This window comes from Alligator mississippiensis, chromosome 4, assembly GCF_030867095.1.
Source record: "Alligator mississippiensis isolate rAllMis1 chromosome 4, rAllMis1, whole genome shotgun sequence".
NCBI lineage: Eukaryota > Metazoa > Chordata > Crocodylia > Alligatoridae > Alligator > Alligator mississippiensis.
Window position 1 is genome coordinate 254,286,626 of NC_081827.1, and position 25,824 is coordinate 254,312,449.

Sequence of the window (25,824 nt, forward strand, 5' to 3'; positions counted from 1 at the left end):
AATCCCAGCGCTACCCTCCAGCGTATCTACGACTCCCCCCAGCTTGGGGTCGTCTGCAGGCTTGCTGAGGGGGCACCGTCCCTCCTGGATAAGCCAGATCTTCCCCTGCCGGGAACTGGACTGTGCCCCACGTCTCCATCGCCCCACTGCGTGGTCATTCTCCGCTCGCTCCAGGCCCCCCGGCTCCTCCTGCCCATTCCCGCTTCTCACTTCGGTGCACGGACCCTGCGGGGTCGAGGGGCCTGGCCTGGCCTCTCCCCGAGAGCACGGCGAAGGCATCTGCTATTGCGTCCCTTGTGTCTCTCCCCAGGTCTCCACGCTCGGGGTTTTGTCTCGGTCCCCGGTGCCCCTCGTTGAAAGCACTCTGGGGATGGAGGCAATAAACGCGGAGGTGATTAAAGCCCTGGGGGAGCTGGAGAAGCAGCCAGCAATGCAGTAGCCGACTGCCCACATCCGCCTTGGCCTCATCTTCCTGGCCACGGTATTTCTAGACCCACTTGTTGCCCACCAAGAAACTCGGCCGCCTCTGCCCGGGCTTCTCCCTGCCAGGGCCCAGGCCGTGCCCCCGCTGCAGAGGGAGGGGACACCCCCCAGCTGGGCCAGGCTGAGCAGGGGGCAAATCCCTGCCTGCCCCCCCAAGGCAGCCAGAGCGCGAGGGAGCAGAGCTCGGCGCTCGCCCACGGACCAGGCCTGGATGCCGCGGCCCCCGGCGCACGCACCGCTGCGGCCCCCCCGGAAGGAGCCAGGCCAGGCCGGGCTGCGGCTGCACACACGCGACACAACAACTTTATTGACATCAAGATACAAAATTATAGATTTCTCTAGAAATTCCTCTGCTGCTCACGTGACGGGAGGGGGCAAAACCACGGAGGGAGGGGGGGGCAGAACACGGGGAGGGGGCAGCTTCTCCAGCCCATTGCCCCTACCCCCCACCCCACAGTCGCAGGCTGCCCGGGGCAGGGGCCATGTTGGCAACATGCAAACACAGACGTGCACACGGCACGACACGTGTGGAGGAGCCCACGCCTGCCCCAGAAGGTCGGGGTGAGCGCCAGCGTGGCCCCCTGCCCCGGGCAGCCTGGGAGACCCCGGCCCAGCCCTGGGGGGCAGCGGTGGAGGCGATGGGGGAGGCACGGGCGCACACACAGCATCACACAGGGACAGCGGTGGGATCGGGGGGGGTCCAAGCAGGGCGATGGCGGCCCCTCACTGTGGCAGTGCCTTCAGGATGGCGTTGACCTCCTCGGCCACGGCCGTCAGCGCATACTCGAACTGGTCCTGGGGGCAGGGAAGCCGTGAGCGGGGCCGGGCGGGGGCAGCACCCCCACCGGGGGTCTCGCCCCCATGCCCTCACCTTGGTCTGCACCATGCCGGGCCGCTGGTCGCGGATGTGCTCCAGGGTGGCCGCGATGTCGATCTCCTTCACGCCTGGGGGCAGAGCGGGGTCAGGGGGCAGACATGGGGGCAGAGACCCAGGCCCGCGGGGCACGGACATGGGGGGCTGCAGTCTGGGTACAGGGTCTCGGGGGCAGGGCAGGCCGGCACTCACCCTTAGCCATCCTGTTTAGGACCATGTCGATGAGGATGTAGGTGCCCGTCCTGCTGGCTCCGTCGCTGGAAGACATGGAGACAGACGCTGACCCACCGGGCAGACGCCTAGGGCCGGGCCAGCCACAGCCTCCAGCCGTGGGGCTGTCCCACGCTCCCATGGCCCGGCCGCGTCCCCCCCGCGGGTGTTACCTGCAGTGCACAATGATGGGGCAGGAGCGGCCACGGTAGCACTTGTTCACCTTCCTGCACGGGGGAGAGGAGACCGATGAGCGGGGCCAGCGTCTTCCCCGGGCGCCAAGCCCGGCACCGTGACCTGCCCAGCTGCCCCGGGGCTGAGCGCTCCCACCGCCCCAGGGTCCGTCTCAGCCACGGCACAGCGGGCTGGGGTCAGGGGGCAACCAGACCTCCCCAAGGAGGGCAGGGATTGGGGCCATGGCCGCCGGGTAGGGCTGGCAGCCACTCCTCGATGCCAGGAGCTCCTCCGCTAGCCCAGGCTGTGGGTGCACGGGCACAAAGGCTTGTCATGGCTGGACCTGGGCTGTAGGGGCCCCATAGGGTGCAGAGGGCGCAGCCCGGGGGGGCCCGAGGCGGCAGGGCTGATGCACAGGCACGGTCCGGCAGCAGCAGGCGCGGCCGCCGACGATCACTTTTGTGACTATGCAACTGGACCCAGACCACGAGCTGCAAATCACAAAAATGCCCCCGGCAGCCGCGAGACGGACAGAGCCACGGGCAGGGCGGGCGGGCAGTCCTGCCTGGTAGCCAGACTCTTCCCACCCACCCCAGGGCAGCTGGGGGGTCTCAGGGTCTGGCCCTAAGCCTGCAGAGCTGGTGCCCACGCAAGTGCACGCCTGTCCGCGCACGGTTGCCCACGCAAGTGCACGCCTGTCCGCGCACGGTTGCCCACGCAAGTGCACGCCTGTCCGCGCACACGCGCTGCACCGCGCCGCGCCCGGACCTGCGGAAGTCGAGCAGGGGCCGCGTGGTGGCAGGGAGGCCCTGGGCCGGCCAGCTCAGGAAGTGGAACTGGGTGAGCGTGCGCGTCTCCTGCGACTGCACGTTCTTCAGGTAGAAGCTGCGCACCAGGAAGTCCTCGCACCAGATGTGCTCCGACACCAGGTTCACCTGCGCGTGGGGGGTTACAGGCATGGCCACGACTCCCAGCCCCGCACGGCACCGTGCCACTCTCCATACCCCCAGCCCACCCGCCGCATGGCTCCGTGCCCCCCAGGCCTACCCGGCTTGGCTCCATGCCCCCCCCAAACCTCCTCAGCTTGGCCCTGTCCCCCTCCAGCCCTCCTGGCTCAGCCCTGTGCCTACCCCACCCCTAAACCGTGGCCCCAGCCCCCTGGCCGCACTCACCTCGTAGACGTGGTAGAGGGAGGAGCCCTCGTCGGGCCAGTAGCGGTCGCACTGCTTGACGCTGTCCTCGGCCAGGGGGCTCAGCATGACGATGACGGTGCAGCCGTGCTCCCACACCATCTGCGTGTTGGGGACACGGCCGTGGCAGGGCGTTGAGGCTGGGCTCTCCTGCGGGGCTGCCCCGCTGCAGCACCCGTGGGCACTGGAGCTAGGGCTCCAAGCAGGGGGAGAGGGGGGCACAGCCCAGAGCCGGGGTGTCGGCGTCCGTGCCCCAGCCCCACTCACCTGCCAGAAGTCAGCAATGGTGTGGGACAGCGGCCCCTGCGTGGCGATGTACGCCGGCATCCGCGGGTCATGCTCGATCTGTGCCGAGACACTGCGTGTCAGATGCTACCGGGGGGTTAGGGGTCAGGAAGTGACCAGGGAAGCTGGCGTGTAACGGGGCACTTGTGTGCATGCCTGGCCTGTGTGCATGCAGGGTGACCCCAGCCAGGCCGTGCAAGCCTCAGCAGCATCCCCAGCGCGTGACGAGGGCACGTGCAGGGAGCCCGATGGGGCAGGCAGTGCCGGGTCTCCAGGGAGCTCCCAAGGCCAGGGTCTGCAGGCATGCCAGCATGGAGGCAGGGGTCTCTAGGCAAGCTGGGGCTGGTGGCTCCCAGGGGCAGGGGTCTCTGGGCAGGATGGAGCGAGCGGGGGGCTCCGGGCATCAGGCTGGGGTGGGCAGCTCCCAGGAGCAGGAGCCTCTGGGCAGGCAGGCAGGCAGGCAGGGCAGGTATGTGGGTCAAGGGGTCTGTGGGCAGGGGTCTGCGGGCAGCAGGCTGGGGCACACGGCCGGCTGGGACTCACGATGGGGCTGGCGTTGATGAAGTCGCTGCGGGATGGGCTGCAATCAGCCTTCAGCTTGATCCGTGCATGGTCATCTGCAACCAGTTTAGGAGGACAGCCATGAGCAGAACACGCGCCCAGCCCCCCCAGCGGGGCAGCCCGGCCCCCTGCATCCCACTACAGGACCCCACGGGGGGCAGTGCCTGGCCAGCCCCCCTCCCCTGAGTGGGCACAGGGTGCTCACAAGGCACGAAGTCAGGGTGCCGGTTCTTCTTCAGGTTGGCTTCGCTCTGCGCGATGGAGCAGGCGTTGGGCTCAGCCTGGTACGCGCACAGCGCCTGCCACTCCTTGGCCAGGCGGTCCCGGTTGCGCAGGTGGTCCTCCATGTAGGCCTGCAGGTGCAGTGCCGCTCAGCACACACAGCCGCAGGGGCGGGGGGCTGTGCTAGGGCAGGGACCGGCACGTGCACACACATGTACACACACGCACCCACGCTCTAGAGCAGGTCCAACATCCCCAGCTGGGGGCAGCAGGGACATGTGCATTGATGTGCGTGTGCACACACACACACACACACACACACACACACGAGCAGGCCTGACAGTCTCAGTGGGAGGCAGAAGGAACATGTGCACAGACACAAACACACACTTGAGCAAGGGCAACACTACCAGCAGACAGCAGTAATGACAAGGCATATGCATGTATACACGCAAGTGGGCACACGCATGTTCTCTGAAACAGGTCTGACACTGCCAGCAGGGGACACTTGCATGTGCACACCCATTTGTACTTACTCCCCCCCACATACACAAGTGTGCATACCATGGAGCAAGGCTGACACTATCAGCAAGAGGCAGCAAAGACAGATCCTTGTGCACACGCACACATGCACACGCACCCACGTGCACTCTGGAGCAGGTCTGACACCAGCAACAGGGGGCAGCAGCAGCCACACATACACACGCATGTGCATGGACACTCTGGAACAGGTCTGACATCCCCAGCTGTGGACAGCAGGAATATGTGCACACACGTACACAAATGCACATGTGAAAACACCCACCCAGCCACACAGAGGCATGCATTCTGGCACAGGTCTGACATCCCCAACTGGAACATGTGAACACATACACAAATGCACATGTGAAAACACACACACACACACACACACACACACACACTTAAGCAAGTCCAACACCACCAGCTGGTAGCAGCAACCAGACGCACACTCTGGAACAGGTGCATCACCAGCAGAGGGCAGCAGGGACAGACCTGTGTGCACACGTGCTTGCTTACACATGCACACACACACACGCACACACACACACACACATGCACTTTGGAGCAGGTCTGACACTAGTAGCAGGGACAGACACTTGGGGGCACACATGCGTGTGGACACACACACACACACCCGTGCAAGCACTCTGTGACACCAGCAGCAGGGGGCAGGAGGAACAGACCCTTGTGCGCACACACACCCACCCCCGTGCAAGCACTCTGCAGCAGGTATAACACCAGCAACAGGGGCAGCTGCTGCACACGCAGGCACACACGGCGGCTCACCAGGATCATGTGGCCGGTGGAGATGTCCATGTTGGACTGGGCGGGCTCCTCGCACCAGGACGGCGTGCTGCTGTGCGAGCTGGGGCTGGCCTGCGGCGCGTCGCTGAACTGGGACGAGACGCTGCTGACACGGGAGGTCTCGGCCGGCACGGGCGCAGGTGGGTCTGCCCGCCCGAACAGCGACTTGGCCGCCATGTGCTGGCGGCACAGCTCCTGCGGCGAGGGCACGGCTCAGCCCTGCCCTTCTGGACCCAGCGCAGGGAGCCGTGCCCGCGGCGCGGGGGACACGAGCCGCCAACCCTACCTGGTACTCGAAGGGGGTGTCGGCAGCACCCTCGGGCCCGAGGGCGACCAGGCGCTCTTTCTCGCGCCGCTTGGCGTGGTGGTGGAGGCAAGCAGCCACGGCGGCCGCCACGCCCACGCCGGCCGCACACGCCAGGCCCACGAAGGCCAGCAGCAGTGAGTGGAAGCCGCCGGGCAGGGCCACGGGGCGTGGGGCAGCGCCCACCTCATTGCGCTGCGAGAGGGAGACGGGGGTCAGTGGGTGGCCAGGGATGCCCCCCCCCCCACACACACACCTCGGCACCTGGGGCAGCATGGACCCCCAGGGTGGGGGGCACAGGGGATGTGACTGCCAGCTGCTTTTGGGGTGGGGGCTGTGTGGGGGCACGGGGCACCCCTCCAAGCCCTGCCGGGGGGTGGTCCCCCTGGAAAGGGGCTCCATCCCTCCAAGTATGCCATGGCACTGGTGCAAGGGGGCAAGGGGGGCACCTGGCGAAGGGGCAGCACCAGGGCTGCCAGCTGCTCCCCAGCAAACTGGGGTGAGCCCTGGGGCGCCCTGACCTGGTGCCCCCTGCTCCCTCCCCCCAACCTGGGATACCCCAACCATGAGCAGCCAATCACAGCCCAGAGCCCAGGGTGCCCCAACCCTGAGCAGCACATCATGCCCCCTAGCCGGGGGCGCCCCGAACCCAGCCAGCCAATCACCACCCACAGCCCAGAGCACCCTAACCCTGAGCAGCCAAGTGCAGCCCATGCCTCCCCCTGCCCCCTTCCCATGGCAGCATGTACACATACATGCGCACACGCGTGCCACCGCAGAGCCCTGTCGTGGGCACAGGCACCCCCGGCCCACATGCATGGGGAGCAGTCGTGCCAGGAAGGGCACACACACCGAGCTGCACACATGCCCATGCGTGACACCCCTGCAGCTGCCCACGGCCCGTCCCAGGCATTGCGGCCCCCCACTAGGAGGACGGGAGCTCCCTCTTGTCCCCACGCTGTGCCGGGGGAAGCGCCTGAGCCTGCAGGACTGGTTTCCGCGGCCTGTCCGGCCCGGCTGGGGCAGGCGTGGTACCTAGACCTCACCGTGCGCGGGCCACGGAGCCACCGACCGCCCCTGTGCAGAGGCTGCCCCCGGCTGGGAAATGCCCCCATGGGACAAGCGGGACAGGGATGGGGATGGGGATGGGGATGGGGACGGGAGGCAGCACAGAGCCCTGAAGGCCAGGGCCAGGGGCAGGGGCAGACTCCCTGGCCCTGACACCGACTCCCCACCTGGCCTCGGGCACATCCCTCGGTCCCCCAGACTGCAGCTCCCCCCGGCTCCAGGTTGGAGGGGGCAGGGAGAAGCACGGGGCCCAGGGGCAGGGGGGCAGTTACCTGCAGTTGGGGGCCTGCGGCGGCAGTGGGCGCGGCCCAGGCAGCCCCATGGCAGGCGCCGGAGCTGGGCAGGAGGCGCGGGGACCCCCGTGCAAGGGGGGCTGAGTGGGGGGGTCCTGGGGGCCTGCTGAGCCCCCTGCTCTGCCCCAGGGGGCTGCAAGCTGGGCCACGGGGGGAGGAGGCCCGGAGCGGCCTCAGCCTCCTCCGGCTCCGTCATCTCCCGGAGCCACGGCCACTTGTCACATCACACGGCGTTGCCGTGGCAACCGCGCCACATGTTGCTGATGGAGACGGGGCTGGTTCCCTTCCCGGCCCGCCCTTCCTCTCCCCACCCCCCAGACCCCCAGGGCAGCCCCCGGAGCCACACGTGCACCTGTTTCCCCCCCACACACGTGCCTGCACACCTGCACATGTGCATATGCATGCATGACCCCCCCACACACCTGCACAATGCCCCCATGAGCAAGCACATGCATGCGCACCCCCCCACACATGGGCACACACGCACTCCACCTGCATGCACACACATGTGCACCCCCCACACCCAAAAGCAGCCATCTCACTCTCACACAAATAACAAATACACACACAAGTGCTTGCACATCCCCCCCCACAACACACGTGCCCTGCCATACACCTCCCCAAGTAGTCACACCCCACATACACGCTTGCACATGCATTTACATTCCCCCCCACATACATAGAGGGACACACCTGCACCAGCCCCACATGCAAGTACATGCATGCACCCACACACACATGCAGCCCCCCAAGTGCCCAGCAGCTGACCTCCAAATTTGCCTCCCAGCCTCACATGTCCCCCCGTAGCCGGGCCCCCGGTGCTGGCACACGCAGCCTCTGACCCACACATGCCCCACGGGCTACCCCAGACTCACCCCATGGCGCTCAACCCCCACAAGGGGCAGCCACAACACCTGCCCCCATGACCCCCACAGTCAGCGCCGGGCACGACAGGTGCAGGTGCCCCCGGAACAGCCCCTGGCCTCCCTCGTTCGTTAGGGCCTCTCGTTAGGTCTTACCTGCCCCACGCCCGTCTGCACGATGCGCAGCCCCAGCTTGGCCTCCATCTCTGCTTTCACCAGTGCTGGGGGGGGAGGGGGGGAGGTCAGGGCTGGGGGGGCATGACCTCTGACTCCCCAGGACGCCCCCCGCCCCTCATCTCCAGGCCCAGCCCTGCTGCCCCGACCTGCTTTGGTCCAGACTGGGCCTTGGCTCTCTGGGCTGGGGGTCCCAGGCATCATCACTGGGGGGGGACCCCCCATTGCCCACCTGCCCCGACTCACCGGCCCGGTCGGCGACGTCGGCCAGCGACAGGTTCTGGGGGTTCTGCCGCAGCCGGAAGGTGAGCGCGGGGCCCACGATGCTGCGGTGGGGCGTAGCAACAGTTACCACGGTGATGGGGGGGCCAGGGCCAGGCTGGACCCCCCCCCGCAACCGCCATGATGGCGGCCGTGGGCCCCTCACCTGATGTTGATGAAGCTGGCGGTGGAGAGGTGGACACGCTCCGCCAGGACCTCCAGCAGCCGGATGCCGTCAGCCAAGCTCAGGGGCCTGCGGGGCAGTGATGGGCTCGGGGTGGGGGGCTCACAGCCCCTTCCCCCGGGGGGGCAGGAAGGCAGAGCAGCCCCAAGGCAGGTGCTGGCTCCGTAGAACGGAGCAGAGCAGAGCGCCCTGCTGTGTGCGGCAAGGACGGGGAGCGGGGGGCAGGAGCCCCACACTCATGTGGCAACTGGGCCAGGAGACTGGCCATACGCATGTGCCCAGTGCAGCCCTGGCTCAGCTGCTGAACAGACACTTGTGATTATAGACAGTGTACATGTGTGTGCATGCACATGGAGTGCACGCAGGGGGGAGCATGGGCACGTGTATAACGCACACAAGGTATGCACAGGTATATGTGCTGATGAAGGGGGGTGCGGGCACATGTGCAACGTACAGAGGGTAGACATGGGCACATGTGCAAGGCACACAGGGTATGCACAGGTGCATGTATGCGTGCAAGGGGATGCATGCATGTGTCTCTGCGCCTGGGACAAACCCCAAGGGTGAGTGCTGTGGCTGCCCCCCCAGCAGGCAGGGTGCCCCCCGCGCGTGCCCCCAGCCTGGCACTCACTTCTGGTTGGTGACGATGTAGCCGTACTCCTCGGGGGGCCGGGTCAGAATCGGGGCCCCGGCCCCAGTGCGCCCTGGCACATCCCCGTAGCTCTTTTTCTCCAGTAGGCCAGGGTGCGGCGAGGGCAGGGCATGGCCTGGCACCGTGGGCAGCCCCGGGGCAGGGGAGGCCGCGGTCTCGGGGGGTGGCGGGGTGGAGGCCGGCGGTTCCGGCTCCTCGCCGTGCTGCATCTCCCCCTCCGTCACCTGAGCCGGGACGCGGGTCACCAGGACACGATCAGCCACAGCCGCCGCCGCTCGTCCCCAGGGCTTGCGGGTCCTGACCTGGCGCCAACCCTGCCGGCAGCTCGAGCAACGCCCTGGCAGCCCCCAGCCCCACTGCCCCCCAGCTGCAGGGCCCCCCCGCACGCCTGAGGGAGGTGGGAGGTGCCCCTGGGCATCCCCCCCGCCACTCCCTGCTTGCCCTGGGGCACCAGACCAGGGCACGGCCCAGCACAGACTCACCCGCTTCGTGTCCAGGGCCGTGGGGCCAAAGCCGCCTGCCAGGGGAGAAAGGCCCCCCCGTGTTGGCTCTGTCTGGACTGAGGGGCAGGAAGGGGGGGCTAGTCCCAGGAAGAGGCAACACCTCCCACCCCCAAGACCAGCAGACCCGCCGGGACTCGGACACCCGCTCCCCCCAGCCCTGTGCCCACCCCCTGCTCACCCGAGCTCTGGATCAGCTGCAGCAGGGCCGAGAGGGTGCTGACCTGCTCGGGGGTCAGGTCCCGCAGCCCCAGGCCGTAGCTGACCAGCACCTTCTGCAGGGCCGCGTCTGCTGGGAGACAGGGTCAGTGCCGGGGCTGGCCCCAGGCCCAGAGCACGGGGGGTGAGGGCGGACGGGACCCCCCGCAATGGGGCGTGGGCGCAAGGGGGGAGCAGTCCAGCCCGGGGCCGGGGGGAAAGGGCGGTCCCAGTGCCTACCTGGCTCCGTGGGGGGCTTGCGGGGGTCCGGTGCCAGATGCTTCTCCGAAGCACGGTCTCTGCCGTCCTGCGGGTGCCCCAGCTCGCGCTGGGCTCCGGCACCGGCAGGGCCCGGCCGGGCACCCATCTCTCTGGACAGGTAGAGCATGCCCAGGTCCTGGAAGAGAGGCCCCCCCTCCGGCCCCACTGGTGCCCCGTAGGATGGCACAGGGCTGGCCCCAAAGACAGCAGGGGGTACCGGGCCGGGGGCTCTGCCCAGCAGCGCAGGGGCTTCGGGGCTGCGGCCGGCCGTGTCGCCAGGGAAGGGGCCCAGCGGGCGCGGGGTGTCCTGGTAGCCGAACTGCAAGCCAAGCATGGGGTCAGCGTGGCGGGGAGGGCCCAGCAGAGCCCCCCCCCCAGTCACCTCGACGAGCACGCGTGTGCATTCACACACACGCATCCATACGCGCACAGAAACACACGCGTGCATCCTTGCACAGACGCTGGTGCCACAAAGCCCCTTGTTTGCGGGGGGGCTGGCCCAACAGGGACCCTTGCGGGTGCCAAAGCAGCTGCCTTCAGGCCAGGGGCTACCCGAGAGCAGGTCCGTGGGTCACCCGGGCACCACCCATACCTGGGCACCCCCCCACCCAGCAAACAGCCCCGAGACCCGTATCCCTTGTCCTGTGTTCCCCCCGCCCGGTTCTGGAGCTGTGCGTCTGTGCATGGCGCAGCCCCCGGCCCTCACCTTGCGGTAGGAGTAGGGGTGCAGCAGGGCTCCCTCATAGCCCAGCTCGGGCAACAGGGGCAGCAGCAGGTGCTCCGGGTAGCGTGGGGCCGGGGCTGGGGCGGGGGGCAGGCGTGGGGCTGCTTCGGGGGCCGGGCGCTGCCCCCAGGGCTGGGCTGACTGCGCCGGGAATGGGGCCCTGCGTGGCACGTTGGGGTGCGACACCAGCCTGGGGGACAAGGGACAGGGCCAGGGGGCTGTGGTTGCACCCCCACTGCCAGCCTGGACCCCCCAGGCTTTCCCTGCCCAGGCAGCTGCTCCTGGACCCCCGTGCCCTGTGCTGGAGAGTCATGACGCCCCTCTCCCTCCCAGACCCCCCCAGCCAGGACCCCAATGACCCGCGCAGAGAGAAGCGAAGACGCCCGGGGTCAGCACTCGCACCCCGGGCTGATGGGGCGACCCCAAGAAAGAGCAAAGCTCCCGGCCTGTGCCTCAGTTTCCCTGCTCTGGAGGCCAGGAGCTCGTGCCCCGTGTCCAACTGCCCCGTGCCTGCTGCTCACCCTGCGGGGAAGTTGGCAGCTGGCTCAGGGGAGCTTCAGCCTTTCTTGTGCCTCCTGGGATCAGCTAAAACCCCAGAGATCAGGGAGCCTGGAGGGGCAGGCGTGGGCCAGATGGCCCCGTGCCCCGGGGACACCACTGTCCCCCGGCAGCTGCCCGAGCCCAGGGAAAGGGCAGGCGGGAGGGGGATGGGGCAGGAGTAGGTGCCCCCCTGGCTGCCCCCGCGGGGCGACTGGCCCTACCTCTCCTCAGGCGCAGGGTCCCGGAGCCGCGGGATGCGCTCCATCTCCCGGGAGATCACGTACTGGGTGATGTCATCCTGCCACGACAGCCCTGCCGTGGACAGGAGTCAATCAGACCTGGCTACATGGGGGGACCCCCCCCCCACTGTCCCCACCAGGACCCCAATCCCAGCCCCACCCCGACCAACGTCAGCAGCCAGCAGGACCATTCCTGCCTGCAGCGTGGGCCCCCAAACCCTTGGCCCTTGACCCCGCACTCACCTTGCCCCATGAGGTGACGCAGGACGTCCTGCAGGCGCCGGAGCACAGCCGAGGTGACCTGGAAGTACGGGGGGTCGGGCCCCGCGCCCACCTGGCACTGCCCGAACAGCCCGTCTGCAAGCACAGCCGGCGCGGGGGAGGTTGGGGCTGACCAGGCCCCCAGGGGGGCTCTAGCTGCAGGGGCCGAGCCCCCGAGCCCCACGGTGCAGCACCAGGGTCTCCTCACTGCCACGCCGGGGATCCCACCCTCCCCCAGCACGAGTCCCCGCAGGCCTTACCGGGCATGCAGACCTCCTGCGGGGAGCAGAGCCGGCGGTCAAACAGGCAGCCTGGACAGACGGACGAACAGGGGTCAGTGCTGCCCAGGTGGCCGGGGCCACAGGGACCCCTGGGGCAGCCCCAGAGACACCAGCCCAGCCCTTGCCCTGGGGCAGGAGACAGCAAGACGGGACCCCAGGGCTGCAGGCAGGCAGGGATCTGTCCCTGCTCAGCCTGGCCCGTCCTTGGGGGTTTCCCCTCCCTCTGCAGTGGGGACACGGCCTGGGCCTGGGCTCTCTCCAGCGCCCACCACCCCCCTGGCAGCAGCAGGATGCTGGCAGCCGCGACCCCCCTGTATCCCGGGGGCAGGGGCGATGCCTGGGGCCATGTCGGGAGTGTCGCACATAAGGCTGGTCTGGATGGGGCTGATCCTGCCCTGGGCTGGATGTGACCCCGTGGCTCTATGAAAATGGGGTGCTGACACCCAGAGCTGGCCCCCACAATGGGCAGGGGGAAGTGGGGGGGTCTGGTGGGTGAACCCCCCCTCGCTCGTCCATCTCCATCAGCAGCAGCCGATGACTCAGCCCAGGATGGAGACGGAGCGGGGACAGGCCCAGCTCGAGGTGGGGAAAGCGGGGTGCTGGGGTCCCCATCGCTGCAGGGTGGGAGGACCCTGGGAGCCAGGATAGGGGCAGGCACGGGGCAGCCAAGCTGGGCCTGGCGCCCGGGGACCCACCAGCCCCAGGGGGGAGGCAGCAGGGTGGCACCCCCAATGCAGCCTCGGCTCCTTCCAGCCGGGAGGTGCAGCCCCGGCCCCGCGAGGGGTCAAGGGCCGGCAGCTCCTGTCCCTGCAGCCGCAGCCCCCCAGCTCCAGACAGCAGGAAACAGGCTGGCCCAGCCCCCTCCCTCCCTGCCTGCTACTAAAGGCTCTGGGTGCCCCCGGGAGTCCTGGCTCAGCCCGTGACATCAGCGAGCTGCTGGGCGCCGGCTCCCACGGGCCCTGGCAGGTTCCCACACCCAGCACGGAGCATCGGCCACCACGCAGCCGAGCCGCCTGGCCCCCCGTACCCCCTCCCCTCCGCTATGGGACCCCCATTCGGGCTCCCCTGTTCTGCGCTCAAGGCTGAGCTCTGGCCACTGGACACCCCACGCTGCGCTCGCCTGACCCCAGAGAAGAGACCCCCTGCCCCAGGGAGCAGCAGCCAGAGCCGGCGCTCACCCGGCTCAGTACCGGACTGGGGGTCGCCCCCCTGGCTGCCCCCGCGGGGCAACGCGGCCCTACCCAGAGCCCCCCAGGACGGCGCGTGCCCATCACAGGAGAAGCGATTAGGGGCCTGTAGCAGGAGCATCTTGCCTGGGCCTAGCACCCAGGGAGGTGTCACGTGCTGCACCCCAGGCTCCAGGAGTAGCCGACAGGCGCCCCAAGGGGCCTTGCAGAGCTCCCGAAACACGCCCCCCCCCCCCGGCGACAGCCACTGGGGCCGGGGGGGGGGGGGGGGAGGGGTGGAGTGAGGGGGCTGCCTTAGCTGCCTAGCAGCTCCCTTGGGGTCTCCCCCCACGCTCCCTGCAAGCCCTTCTGGTTCCTGGGTGGATGCAGCAGCCAGGCCCTGCCTGTCGCCCCCCAAACGCTGTGGGGACCCCCTGACCCCAGCACCCGCAGGGCTGGCGGGTGGGGGGCAGCCCTGCAGACCCCCACCCTTCCCAGGAAGATGGGAGACAGGCTGTGCCCAGCACCCGCAGCAGCAGGGAGAGCCCCAGGCGCCAGGCACAGACTGACCCGGTGCCCAGCAGGGCCGGAGCCAGAGCCAGAGCCGGACACATGTGCAAGAGCCCCAGGAACAGCCCCCAGACCCACCATGGAGGGGCATGGCCTGCGCTCCCACTCCCAGAGACAGCCCCCAGACGGGTCCGCCCGCAGGAGCCTCGCCAGCACCACGCTCCCCCCAGACAGCCCGGCCCCCCACCATGGGGAAGGCCCCCAACCCCGCCTGGCCTGGGCTGGCTGGAGCCCCAGGGGGGGGATCCGCTCCAGCACCTGCAGCCGGGCAGGCATGGCGGGAACAAGGCGGCCCAGACGGACGCGGGGTCAGCGTCTCGGGGCAGCCGCGGGCTGCGGGGTGCCGCGGCTGGGGAGCGGGGGGAGCGGAGCAGCCGGCGCTGCGCAGCTGTGAGTCACCGGCAGCGGCAGATGCAGGCCGTGGCGGCAGCGTGAGTCAGCGGCCTCCGGAGGATGGAGACCCCCGCGGCCGCGTGGGGGGGCACGGCACTGTGGCCTCGGCTCCTGCACGGACCCTCCCTCCCCAGCCCGGGGGTCCCAACAGGGGCCACGCACCAGCACGGGAGCCCGGGGGGCCAGTGTGACCGCACCACCCCTGCCACCATGGGGATGGGCTGCCTGCTTGCTGGGGGGCCACAGTGGGAGAACCGGGGGGCACACAGCGTGCAGCCCCAGGGGAAGGGGTGCTGGGCTGGGCTGCACTGGGTCCCACGGGGCTGGGGCTCTTGCGCAGGGCGGGGCTGCAGGACCCTGGGTCCCTGCTATGCACACACGTGCACACCCATGCACATGCATGCACACGTGCGCACATCCAAGACATCCAGGGGGCCTGGTCCTGGAGACTGGGACCTCACAGCTGAGCCCAGCTCCTCTCACCCCAACCCCAGCTCCTGGCTCAGGGCAAGGCAGGAGCAGGCCCCCTCCCAGCCCAGGAGTTCGCCCTTCCTGCCCCCAGCACAGCACGGCCCGGCGCTCCCCGAGCCCGGCTGGGCGACACAGACCCCTGGGCTCCCTGCACTGGGGCCGGCCTGGGGCGACAGGAACACCCGGTCCCCAGCAGGACGTCTCCAGGGCGAGGGGCGGCCGCCCAGCAACACCCCTTGCCCCGACGTGCTGGGCCCCACGCAGCCCCCAGACCTGCCGCGCTCAGGGAAGGAGCTAGGACAGGGCGCTCAGCGCCAGGGGATGCTGAGACCACATCCTGCTCAGGGGTGCTGGGCTCCATCTCCCCCACTGGTTGCAGACCCCAGGGCTCACAGCGGCCCGGCACAGCATCCTCCTGCCCCTCCCAGCGCCCCCCCAGGTGCACAGCATCCTCCTGCCCCGTGCCCAGAGCCCCCTGCCCCCGACACAGCATCCTCCTGCCCCTCCCAGCGCCCCCCCCACGTGCACAGCATCCTCCTGCCCCGTGCCCAGAGCCCCCTGCCCCCGACACAGCATCCTCCTGCCCCGGTGCTCAGCCCCGTCCCCCCCTCCCGGTACAGCATCCTGCTCAGATCCTCTTCCCCCCGCCCCCCCCAGGTGCACGGCTTCTTCTTGCCCCAGTGCCCAGGCCCCCGGTGCACAGCATCCTCCTGCCCCCAGCCCAGCAGCATCCTCCCGGCCGGTGCCCAGCCCAGCCCACCCCGGCCGAAGCCCCCGGGGATGCCGCTCGGGGGCGGCGGTGACGCAGGCAGCGGGGACCCGTGACGCACGTGGTGACGGCAGCATGCAGCCCCCCCCGGTCCCGGTCCCGGTCCCGATCCGGATCCGGATCCGGCCGGAGCTCACCGTGGCTGCCGGCGGCCCCAGCCCGCAGCGCCAGGAGCAGGCAGAGCAGCGCCCGCAGCCGCCGCCCGGCCCCGGTGCCCGGCCCCATCCTCCGGGCCAGCCCTGGCCCCGATCCCGATCCCGGCCCCGATCCCGATCCCAGCTGCTCCGCGGCGCCGGCGCCGGCGTCGACTGAACCCGGCCCCGCCCCGCCCCTGCCGCCGCAGCCAATGGCAGCGCGCCGCCGCGGCACGCCCCCCCCCGCGGGAGGGAGGTCCCTAGTGGGGCCCCGCCCCCGCCCCGTAGAGGAGCCAATCACCAGCCGGCACTGGGGCACGCCCCCGGAGGACGAACCAATGGCAGGGCGGGGGCTGGGCTAGCCCCGCCCACCCCCGCATTGGGGGTCACACTGGGGCTGGGACACGCCCCCTAGGCTGGACCAATCACTGCCGAGATGGAGGGCATGCCCCCCCCGCCGCCTCGCCCCTTTGGGACCACGCCCTCCCAGGCCACGCCCTAGCACCCGGCGCGACGTGCTCCGTTCTGCCTTCATTAGCACCCGTCCCCGATTAAAAGGATGCCATATTTGCATAACTTCATTTGCATGCCCCCGCCCCCAAGGTCCCGGGTAGCCTGATTAGCTCATGCCAACCCCCCTGGACAGCAGCTGCTACCAACACCAATCAGAGGCCAGCTCCCCAGGGCAGGGCCACGCCCCTTACAGGAGAACCAATCGGAGTTGGGGTGCTAGCCATGCCCTCCTGGAGCATGCATCTGGCCCCTCCCCGCTGGGGGTGGCTTCTGGGGTGGAGGCAGCCCCCCACACCTGGGACACCTTGGGTGTCAGCCTGCGGTGTACACGTACCAGCCTGGGCAAGGGGAGGCCTGGGCACGCCCCGGGCCATGGGGCTGGGGCGCAGCCCCTGGGCAGGGGGTCTCCCCTCCCCTAGGTTTCCCAGGGCGAGCACGGGGGGCTTGGGGGCCCTGGCCTCCCTGGGGGCAGGGTGTGCACTGAGCCAGCCTCTGCCCCCAGGCCCTGGAGCATGGCCTGCAGCTCAAGGCCAAGCAAGTCCCGCACACTGGCAGCATACATCGCACGTGCGGTGCACAGCACAATGTCACACACACATTGCACAGCCCAGGCGCGTCACACAGCACATGTTGCACACCTGTTGCCCAGCACCTGGGAGCAGCCTGTGGTCCCCCTGCACCATGGATGCGCCCATGCCCCGGGGCAGAGCGGAGCTGGCGGGCGAGTGCCCGGTCCGAGCAGGGCTTTCCCCTGTTGCTCCAGCACGGAGGGTCCCGCAGAGCTGGTGCAGAGGCCGTGCCCCTCGCTCCCTGCCCCAGCGCTCCCCACGCCCCTTTCCTCCCCGCACGTGTCCGGTCCCCGGTGGATCCGGCTGCGCTCTCAGCTCTGCCACATTCAGGGCCATGAGTCCCCCCTTGAATGCCCCATGGCGGGGCGTGGGCTGGGCTTGGTTGGCAGCTGCCAGCCTGCTCGTGCCATGCCAGGACCCCTGCTCTGTCTGGGCAGAGACAGGCAGGAATAAACCCCGGGGACTTTCTCTTCCCCATTCAGAGCGGTGCAAACCCTGCTCCTGTCCCCCTCCAGTGTCCCTCCTAGGCCTGGCCTCAGTCTCTGCTCCTAGGGAAGCCCCTCCGCAGCCCCGGGCCTGCTTGCTGCCCTGCTCTTCTATAGGGGTGTGTGTGCATGCATGTCTGCTTGTGTGCATCCATGCAACCATGCGTGTACGTGCATGCATGTGCATGCAAAGGTACACACGTGCCATGGGAGGGGTGAAACCCTGGCATGGCCATTCCCGTTCCAGCTGGTGCCACGGGGCAGCAGAGTGAGGACACAGAGGGGCGTCCCCTCCCCACCTTGTGGGCATACACGAGCCCCGGGGCTGCTGCACCACCCGCCTTCCGGGTTCCCACAGCATCAGGGGCAGAGGTGGCCCTGTCCTGGCCTGGCTGCTGTGTCAATAGGCTCCAGAGTGAACGCAGCCCATGCCGGCTAGGGCAGCCCCAGAGCTCCCTGCCCCGGGTACACAGACACTGAGCCAGGCTCTGGGTCACACCCTTTAATGGCAACGCTCTGGCTCCAGCTCCAGCTCCTCAGTCAATGACCAGGCTGCGGTTCACGGCCGGGAACAGCTCAAAGAAGCCCTGGAGGAAGAGCGGGGAGATCAGGGCAGGGGGTGGCAGCAGGCAGGGGCACTGCCGGCCTGCGCCCAGCATCATCAGGCTCTGCAGGCGTTGCTGTGGCAGCCAGTGCGGGGATGGTGTTGCCATGGCAACCCATCAGTGACTCAAGGCTGCCAGGTTGCTGTGGCAACCGTTCCGGGATACCGGTTGCCAGGGAGGGACCAGCTGGGGGGGTGGATGGGACCCACTTGGGTCAGGCCCTGCCGCCCCCGGGGTAGCTAGGCTGTGAGCGGGGCCCGGCGGGGGTCAAGTTCAACAGGGTGCAGCATGGGGAGGGCTCACCTTGAAGAGGGCGATGCTCTGCAGCACACCGGAGGTGCAGGTCATCTCGCGCACCGAGTGCATGGCCAGCTGCGGGCAGCCCAGGTCCAGCACGCGCAGCCCCAGGCGCGAGGACAGGATGGGCCCGATGGTGGTGCCACACGGCACGTCGTTCCTCACCATGAACTCCTGGGGGTCCGGGGGAGTCATGATGGGGCCCCAGAGAACCCCCCGGGGGGACCCAGAGGCCAGGGCAGTGCCTGGGCCCAAGGCAGGGGTGCTGGGAAGGGGCCACGGCTGGTGCCTACCTGCAGGGGCACGTCCACGCGGCCGGCCACCTCCCGGATCACGGCCTCGGTCACGGCAGTGGAGGCGTAGCGCTGGTTGCTGTTCACCTTGATCACGGGGCCCTGGGGGCACGGACGCCGTGAGGCCTGCCCCGCGGGGCCAGCTCAGCCCGTCCTCTTGCCACGAGGCCGTGGGGAGGGGCAGGGGTGGCACGAGGGTCAGGGCAGCCCATGCACTAGGCAGGGCCCAGCCACGATCAGGGCCGTGGCACAGAGGGGAGGGCTCCCAGGGTGGGGGCAGGGGCGGCACCAAGCCGTGGCCCCCTCACCTTGTGGAAGGCCGGGCGGTGGTTCTCCTCGTGCTTGTCCCTGCAGGAGAAGCCGCGCGTCAGCTGGTGCCCGAGCCCAGCGAGCAGCGCCAACCCCACCCTGCCCCGTGCCCCGGCTCACATGTAGTTGGGGTGCACGGCATGGGCCATGTCGGCGCTGATCATGTAGGACTTGGCCACGGCCTCCTCGAAGGCTGTGGGATTTTGGGGCGAGGCCGCCACGCGCCGCAGCACCAGCTCCGTCAGCAGGGACTCGGCGCCCGCCGCGCTCTCCGACCCCACCTGTGCGGGGGAAACCCATCCGGCCGTGTGGCCCCGGCTGCGTCACCCCTGCCCTCCGCCATGCACGTGGGGTGGGGGCAGGCGGCCGGGACGCGGCACCAGGGACCTGCCCAGCACCAGGCAGTGATGCCCCCCAGCTCCCTGGGGCCAGATGCTGCCCCCTAAAACAGGTCATCTCCCGCAGCCAGAAGGCTGGGACCACTGGCCTTGGAGGACACCCCCCTCCCGCTACTCCAGCCCCTGCAGCCCCCTGCTCCGCCAGTCCTGCCAGTGCCCCTCACTCCGACCCAGAGTCCCCTGCCCCGCCGCTGCCCCTCACTCCCGCCCCGCAGCCCTGCTGCTGCCCCTCACTCCCGACCCGCAGCCCGGCGCTAGGCTCCCACCGCTCCAGTAGCCCAGGGCAGGGCTGCGCTGTTTGCACCGAGTATCCAACTTAGTTACACAAGAAGATTAAAGAAGCGGAGGCAAGATCACGGGAAGGAGGAACAAAAGTGGGGGGCGTGGTGTTTTTGGCTCGTGGCTCCCCAGCTGCGAGGCAGAGCAGGAGTCGGGGGTTTCCTAGCCGCGGGGCTGTGCCAGCTGCCACATGACACCGGGGAGGAATATGTCCCCTGCTGTTGCTCCACGGGTCCAGTTTCCTCTCGCCCCCTCCCAGGGACGCTGGGTGCTGGCTGCAGCCCAGGCTGGGAGCTGGGACCAGCTGTGCCAGGGCTCCTGCCAGGACTCAGCACCGCAGGGTCCTGGCTGGAGGCTCTTGCCTTGGGGGGCAGGCAGGGATTTGCCTTCTGCTCAGCCTGACCCGGCTGGCAGGGGGGGCTTCGGCCTGGGCTGTCTCTAGCACCCACCACCTCTTGGTATCCCTGGGCCTCATTGCTGCCCCTGGGGCTGGGGGTGTCGGGCCCGGGTTGGACCAGGTTGGGTCTGTGGGGTTGGGAGGGGACTGGGCCTGCCCGGAGCAGGGGCTAGGCCAGAGGGGTCCACGGGGGCTGGGCCAGGCTGGTGGCACTGGGATGCTGAGACTGGTCCCCCCAGCGCCACCCTCCCCTGGCCGCACAGGACCCAGCCGGGGATGTCTGGGGGTGCAGGTCCGTGTCCCCCTGCCCCTAGGGGTGCTGACCCCACCCCCACGCGCAGCCCCTCACCTCCTCATTGTCGTACAGCGCGACCATTCGCACGTTGGGCTCCTGTGCCAGGGCCCCAGGCCCCGTGCACGAGTCGATCAGGGCCTGGAGGCAGAGCAGGGCACGGGGCTGAGGACGAGACCCCTCTGCCCAGCACAGAGCAGAGTCCCCGGGGACCACCCACCCCCGGCCCTGGGGCCGCAACGAGGCAGCTGCCCAGGGCTGTGCGGGGAGAGGGGCTGGCGAACACTCCCGACGCCCCACCTGGCCCCGCTCACCTGCAGGGCGCAGTAGCAGCTGTGCAGATTGTCCAGGCGCGGGGAGAAGATGAACTCGTCAAAGGCGCCGCCCAACGTCTGCAGCGACAGCGGGCACCTGAGCGCGGGGTCCAGGCTGCACCCCCTGCCCGGCCTCGCCCCCCAGCTGCTGGGGGACCCGACCATGCCCCCTCCCTGCTTCCCAGCTCCCTCGGAGGCTCTCAGCTCCCTCTGCCCGTGTCTTTGGCTCCCGGTGCCGGTGCCCAGGGGAAGCAGAGGTGCTGTCCCCGCTTGGGAGCTTCGTCGCCCAGGGCTCCTGCCCCAGGCAGCCCTGGGGCCCCAGGCAGTCGCTGCCTGCCCCGCTCCCCCCACCGGCTCTGCCTCGGGCGCCGCGCACTCACCCCGGGCTGCGTGTCCGCCAGGCACAGCTCCAGCTCCACGATCTGCTCCGGCTTCACACCCAGCTGGGAGCAGAGCAGGGACAGCAGCACGGGGCCGTGGCGCTCCTGGGGCAGGAGAACAGCCGGACGTGATGATGCCCCCCTGCACCCACTGGATAGGCGCTGGGCTCCACGCTGAGCCCCGCACGGTGCCCCCAGCACAGCCCCCTGCCCCATCGCACCTGGATGCTGGCAGCGCAGGGTGCTCCGGCCTCCAGCGTCTCCTTCTCCAGCTCCTCCTGCACAGTGGTGGCCAGGATTGGGATCCTGCGGAGGGGCACAGTGGGCACCTGGGCACTTCCCCCTGACCCTGCCAGCACCCCCGGGGCAATGGGAGCCTGGGGGGCGTTGCCAGGGGCCTGCCCACGAGACCCCAGCCTGGGTGGCAGGAGCTCAGGACGGCTAGGAGTGGCAGGGAGGGGTCGGGGGTGCTCACAGGTGGTGCTCAGTGTTGGGCCCAAAGCTCTCGTTCATGCCGCGCTGCAGGTGGATGGCGAGGTGGGGGATGCGCAGCACGGGCCGCTCCACCCGCACCAGCCGCTGCTCCAGGCGCCCCGTGGCCGGATCCTGCAACCCAGCGGGCCGGGCTCAGCACCGGGCCAGGCCCCACGCAGCTCCAGGACCTGGCACAGTCCGGCCTGGCCCCTGCCCTGTGCGGACATGGAGGGCAGAGCCAGGACCCACGGGCGGGAGCAGACAGCGTGCAGCCCCGGGCCGGCGCTGCCGCACTCACCTTGACGATAACACGTCCAGCCACGGTCAGGTCACGGTCGAACCAGGTGCTCCATATGCCTCCGCCATAGGTCTCCACGCCCACCTGCACCGTGCCCGCTTGGCCCCGCCGCGACCGCCGCTTCACCTGCGGAGCCGCACGTCACCGCCGCAGCCGGGGCCGGTGCCCTCGGGACCCCACGCTGACTGCTGGTGACCAGCACGGGGGCAAGGGGCAGCCGAGCAGCACCGGCAGGGTCGCAGCCCGGGGACAGGTCGTGACTCAGTTTCCCCGCCAGCTCGGCCAACAGACCCCAGAAGAACGGGCGGGAACAGCCCCCGGGCTCCCAAGCCCTCCTCCATGCTGTGGCACACGTGCGGGTGCTGAGGGCTACATGGGCAGAGCCGAGGGGCCCGGCCCCCCCGGCCAGGGGCTCTGGAGAGAAGGGAGTCTCCGGGCGTAGCAGCGGGGCACGCAGAGCCCAGTGCTGGGGACGCGGGCGAGGGGAGCCGAGCGAGGGGCCGCGGGCGCCGCTCACCCGCAGGCAGGGGCTGTCTGTGTGCGCCCCGACGAGGCTGAACCCATTGCCCGGCTGGTACTGGCCCCCGACGGCGAAGGCAATGAGGGTGGAGTAGTTCCGTGTCAGGAAGTACTGGGGGCAAAGGGCAGGTGTGAGCACGGGTGAGGCCTGGCCCAGCCCAGCCCTGCCCTGCCCCGCCCCGCGCCCGGGGGCGCAGCGCCCCGACCCCCGCCCGGCCCCCACCCACCTTGCGCTGGGGCTGGATGTCCCAGTGCTCGGCCTCCTTCAGCTCCTCGAACCCGCTCTGCAGCAGGAGGCTCCGGCACTCGGCCACCACTGCGGGGGGGGTGTCAGTGTCAGGGCACAGGGCTGACCCCCGACCCATCACGGCCCCCCCAACCCACGGGCAGGCAGGGACCCCCCCAACCCCACAGGCCATCAGGGCAGAGGGGCAGGGACCCCACAGGCTGACCCCTGACCCCCAGGGCCATCAGGACACGGGGCGAGCTCCCCCAACCCCATAAGCCCCCCGCCCTGCAGGGCAAGGCAGCGCCAGGGCCCGGGCAGATGCTGGTGGGGGCCGTGGGGGCCCCATGGGGAGCCTGTGGGGGGGAGAAGGGGGCAGGATCAGGCCCCCTGGCTGGGGGACACCCCTGCTGGGCAACAGGGTGGGGCGGGGGGGCGGATGTGGGAGGCCTGGGGGGGCACTTGCCCCCGTCTTACCGTGGAAGGGGGAGGGGGCGCGGTGGATGAACTTGAGCAGCTCCTGCGCCGCGGCCTGCACCCCCAGCTTGGAGCCCTGGGGAAACCACACGCGTGTGTCGCACGGCGCAGGCCTATTGCACGCGTGGAGCATGGCCCAGGCATGTCACGCACCCCTTGCACACGTGTTGCATGCGCCACAGGCGTGCTGCACACGTGTTACACAGCACATACATGTTGCACGCCCGGTGCACGGGCACACACATTGCACGCGCTTGTCACGGCACAGGCCTGTTGCACGGCACACCCATGCTGCACGCACAGCACCGGCCCGTTGCACGCGCGGGGCACAGTCCGGGCGTGTTGCACGCACGAGGACACCCCCCCCAGGACCCCCCAGCCCAGCTCCGCGCCGCCGCCCGCGCCCGCTACCTGCATGTCGCCGCCGGCTCCGCTCGCCCCGCCCCCCCGGCAGCAGCGCCCCCTGCCGGCCCGGGGGACCCGCCGCAGCCCGCCCCCGGCCGGTGTCACGAGCTGCCCGGTCTCAGCCGCGCGCGGCCGGGGCGCCGCCGCCGTCCCGGGGTAGGGGCAGGGGCAGGGGCAGGGCGCTCGTACACGGGTGCACGCGCGCCCCTGACATCCCAGTTGCATGTGTAGGAGCGCGCGCGTGCGTGTGCGTGTGCGTGTGCACACACGTCCGTGCATCCTGCCTCTTGCCTTGCAGCCCCTGGCTCCAGCTGCTGCCCGCGGACCCGGGGTGGGGTTCCTGCCCCCAGGGGCCGGGCGCGCAGCCAGACACGGGGAGGCTGCGTGGGCCGGGGCCAGGAGCCGACGGGGGTCCCCTTCCCGGGGCCACGGGTCTCCTGCCCTGGGGGTGCCAAAGGGGTCGGGGGGCTGGCTTGGGCCCTGGGGCGCTGACACTGTGCCCCCCCCCCCACGCAGACCCCGGGTGGGACGCGACGTGGCCCCCCTGCCAGCTGCGCCCGTCTGTGCCGAGCTCTCAACCGCGCTGGATTTATCCCGTGCCAGGACCACCTGCTGCCGGCCCCCCGCCGCAGCTGCCGGGGCTCCGTCAACCAGGCCCGGAAAACACGAGCTCGCAGCCAGGACGGGAATAGGCCGGCGTCACCCACCCAGCACCCGCCAGCACCGCCCACGGGGTGGGGGGCCGGGCCCACCCCCGCGCCGCAGACACCCCCAGGCACCGGCACCCCAGCCCCGCGCCGGCTCGGGGTCAGCTGTGCCCCCCCCGGTGCCCGCCGCACCACACCCGGCCCCGCTCGGCTCTGTCCAGACCCCCTCGCCCCGGCCTGAGTGGCAGCACCCGGTGCGTGGCCAGACCCCACACGGCGCGGCCGGGGCTGGAGCTGCGGTCGTGGCTATTCTGGGCGCCGGGGCCAGAAAAAGCTCGGGGTGATTTGACTCCTGTCCGGGCAGCACCTGCCACGCGCCCGCCCCAGCTCCGCCACTTCCTTCCTCCCTGAGCTCGGCCCTGGCCGTAGGAAACCTCAGGGCCGCAGCACTGGCCAGCAAGCCGGTGGCAAGTGGGGGGCAGGCTCCAAGGGGTTAACGGCAGCTGACCCCCCGGTTTGGACCACAGGGGCCAGACCCCGGCCCCGAGCGGTCGGCTCGTAGCCCTCAGGCCGTGGCCACGGGTCCGGTGCCCGCAGAGGCGGTGCCGGCAGAACCATGTCCTATTTAGACCATAGCGGCTGTACCGGGGCGGGGAGGGAGGGGACGTGGGGATGGACCCCCGCCCCCAGCGCGCCTCGTCGGCTCCACGGTGCCGCATGGCTGTAAAAGGAGCGGAGCCGGCGTGGGGCGCAGTTCCAGACGCTTGGCTCATCCGCGGAGGGGGAGCAGCCCCGTGGGTCCCAGGCGGGGGAGCGGGCGGCGGAGGCAGGGGGCTCTGGCCAAGCTTCCTGGGGCCCCCCACCCAGTGAGCCCAGAGGCAGGGCCAGGCCGTGGCTCCCAGGGGTCAGGGAAAGCACCGCCTGGCCACGGTGCCGCTGCTTCCCGGCAGTCCCTGCACCGCCTGCTCCAGGATCAGGGCCAGGGCAGGGTCTCTGGCGCAAGGGGCCGGCGGCTCCAGAGAGGCCTTTCCCAGCTCCATCCCCTCCCCCGGCCCCGTGGGATGGAGGCATAGGGGGGTCTCCAGGCTTTGGGGCCCTGCCATGGCTGGGGTCAGGGGTCAGGGGTCAGGCAGGCTTGGAATGCAGCGGGGGGGGGTTCAGGGCCGGGGCAGGGGGGAGAGGCTCCCGCCGGCTCTCTCCAGCCCTCCCCCATCGTCCCCATCTGGAAATTCCTTCCCTTTTAAAGGCAGCTCTGAGCTGGGGCCGCGGGAGCCGCCACGCGCCGGCTCCGGCGCCTCCTTGGCCCGGCTCCAGCTCTGCACGGGATGGAAGGCCGGGGCCGGGGCCTGGGCTGGAGCCAGAAGCAGGGTTCAGCACCCAGGACCGGAGGGAGGGTCTCTTGGGTTGGGGGGTAGAGCAGCCTGGGGGGCTGTCAGACGGACGCAGAGACACAGGCAGCCCCCGCCACGCCGTGGGTACTGGAGCTGCTCTGGCAACCGTGGCTCCAGTCACCTGCCTCAGTTTCCCTGGATCCAGAGCCAGGTGCAAGGGCCAGGCAAGAGCTACAGGGCCTGTCTGTGCCTGGGGCCAAGGAGCCGGCCTGGGGGGCATCCCCAGGGCAGGTGCTGGGGGCTCTACTGCCCCCCCAAGTAGCCCGGCCGCGAGGAGGGGGGTGCCAGGGAGGTACAGTGTGGGCATCGCTGCCTGGATGGCCTAAGCCAGGCCGCATCTGGGCTAGGTGCCAGGTTCCCCCCAGGCCGGGCCGGGCACGTGCCTCAGTTTCCCTACGGTGGCCCGTAGCTTCCGGCGGCCCGGCCCGGCCGTGCGGGGATACCAATGGTGCCGCGCCCGTCGCACCCTACCCCGACACCTGGCGCTGTCCTTCCGGGCCGGCCCAGCCCGGACTCATAAATACCCCTGGACGGGGGAGGCAGCTATTTAGGTGCCACGGACATCACCGTGGCTCCTCTGCGTCACGCCGGTGCGGGGGGGCAGTGACTCAGCGACATGGCAGGG

General features: G+C 70.1%; 2 protein-coding genes across 4 annotated transcripts; both read right to left on the reverse strand.

The window, feature by feature from the left end:
• Nucleotides 1-758: 758 nt before the first annotated feature.
• PTPRN (protein tyrosine phosphatase receptor type N) lies at nt 759-15,810 on the reverse strand. 3 transcript variants are annotated; one of them, XM_059727575.1, is made up of 23 exons: nt 15,635-15,810; nt 12,108-12,158; nt 11,830-11,943; nt 11,569-11,659; nt 10,790-10,997; nt 10,063-10,402; nt 9,806-9,913; nt 9,607-9,683; nt 9,104-9,348; nt 8,455-8,541; nt 8,274-8,353; nt 8,010-8,074; nt 5,612-5,824; nt 5,308-5,520; nt 3,983-4,130; nt 3,760-3,833; nt 3,199-3,276; nt 2,914-3,033; nt 2,510-2,676; nt 1,741-1,794; nt 1,550-1,614; nt 1,355-1,428; nt 759-1,278 (listed from the first exon to the last, which is right to left on the reverse strand). In XM_059727575.1, the coding sequence occupies exons 1-23, from the start codon at nt 15,720-15,722 to the stop codon at nt 1,207-1,209; spliced, it is 2,832 nt and encodes a 943-aa protein (XP_059583558.1). In that variant the 5' UTR covers nt 15,723-15,810; the 3' UTR covers nt 759-1,206. The 3 variants fall into 3 exon arrangements, with proteins under 3 accessions (XP_059583558.1, XP_059583559.1, XP_059583557.1); XM_059727576.1 differs by having other exon boundaries at nt 9,607-9,641; nt 9,806-9,916; XM_059727574.1 differs by having other exon boundaries at nt 9,806-9,916.
• A 1,875-nt stretch (nt 15,811-17,685) lies between these two features.
• DNPEP (aspartyl aminopeptidase) lies at nt 17,686-23,253 on the reverse strand. Its single transcript, XM_059727579.1, has 15 exons — nt 23,168-23,253; nt 22,757-22,832; nt 22,281-22,369; nt 22,052-22,165; nt 21,535-21,660; nt 21,238-21,368; nt 20,984-21,068; nt 20,763-20,867; nt 20,383-20,460; nt 20,126-20,209; nt 18,823-18,983; nt 18,702-18,741; nt 18,394-18,495; nt 18,107-18,274; nt 17,686-17,785 (listed from the first exon to the last, which is right to left on the reverse strand). Exons 1-15 carry the CDS (start codon nt 23,171-23,173, stop codon nt 17,735-17,737), a joined length of 1,416 nt encoding a protein of 471 aa, XP_059583562.1. The 5' UTR covers nt 23,174-23,253; the 3' UTR covers nt 17,686-17,734.
• Between the last annotated feature and the right edge of the window lie 2,571 nt (nt 23,254-25,824).

Excerpts from the sequence above, each read along its gene's own strand:
- DNPEP (XM_059727579.1), bottom strand. Across the intron at positions 20,461-20,762 it reads TGGCGGACACGCAGCCCGGG|ACGTTGGGCGGCGCCTTTGA; the intron begins GTGAGTGCGCGG and ends CTGTCGCTGCAG. Across the intron at positions 18,496-18,701 it reads ACCGCCCGGCCTTCCACAAG|GGCCCCGTGATCAAGGTGAA; the intron begins GTGAGGGGGCCA and ends CCGTGCCCCCAG.
- PTPRN (XM_059727574.1), bottom strand. The coding sequence starts at position 15,722 with ATGGGGCCGGGCACCGGGGCCGGGCGGCGGCTGCGGGCGCTGCTCTGC. Across the intron at positions 11,660-11,829 it reads GCGTCACCTCATGGGGCAAG|GGCTGTCGTGGCAGGATGAC; the intron begins GTGAGTGCGGGG and ends TGTCCACGGCAG. Across the intron at positions 5,521-5,611 it reads ACACCCCCTTCGAGTACCAG|GAGCTGTGCCGCCAGCACAT; the intron begins GTAGGGTTGGCG and ends CCCTCGCCGCAG.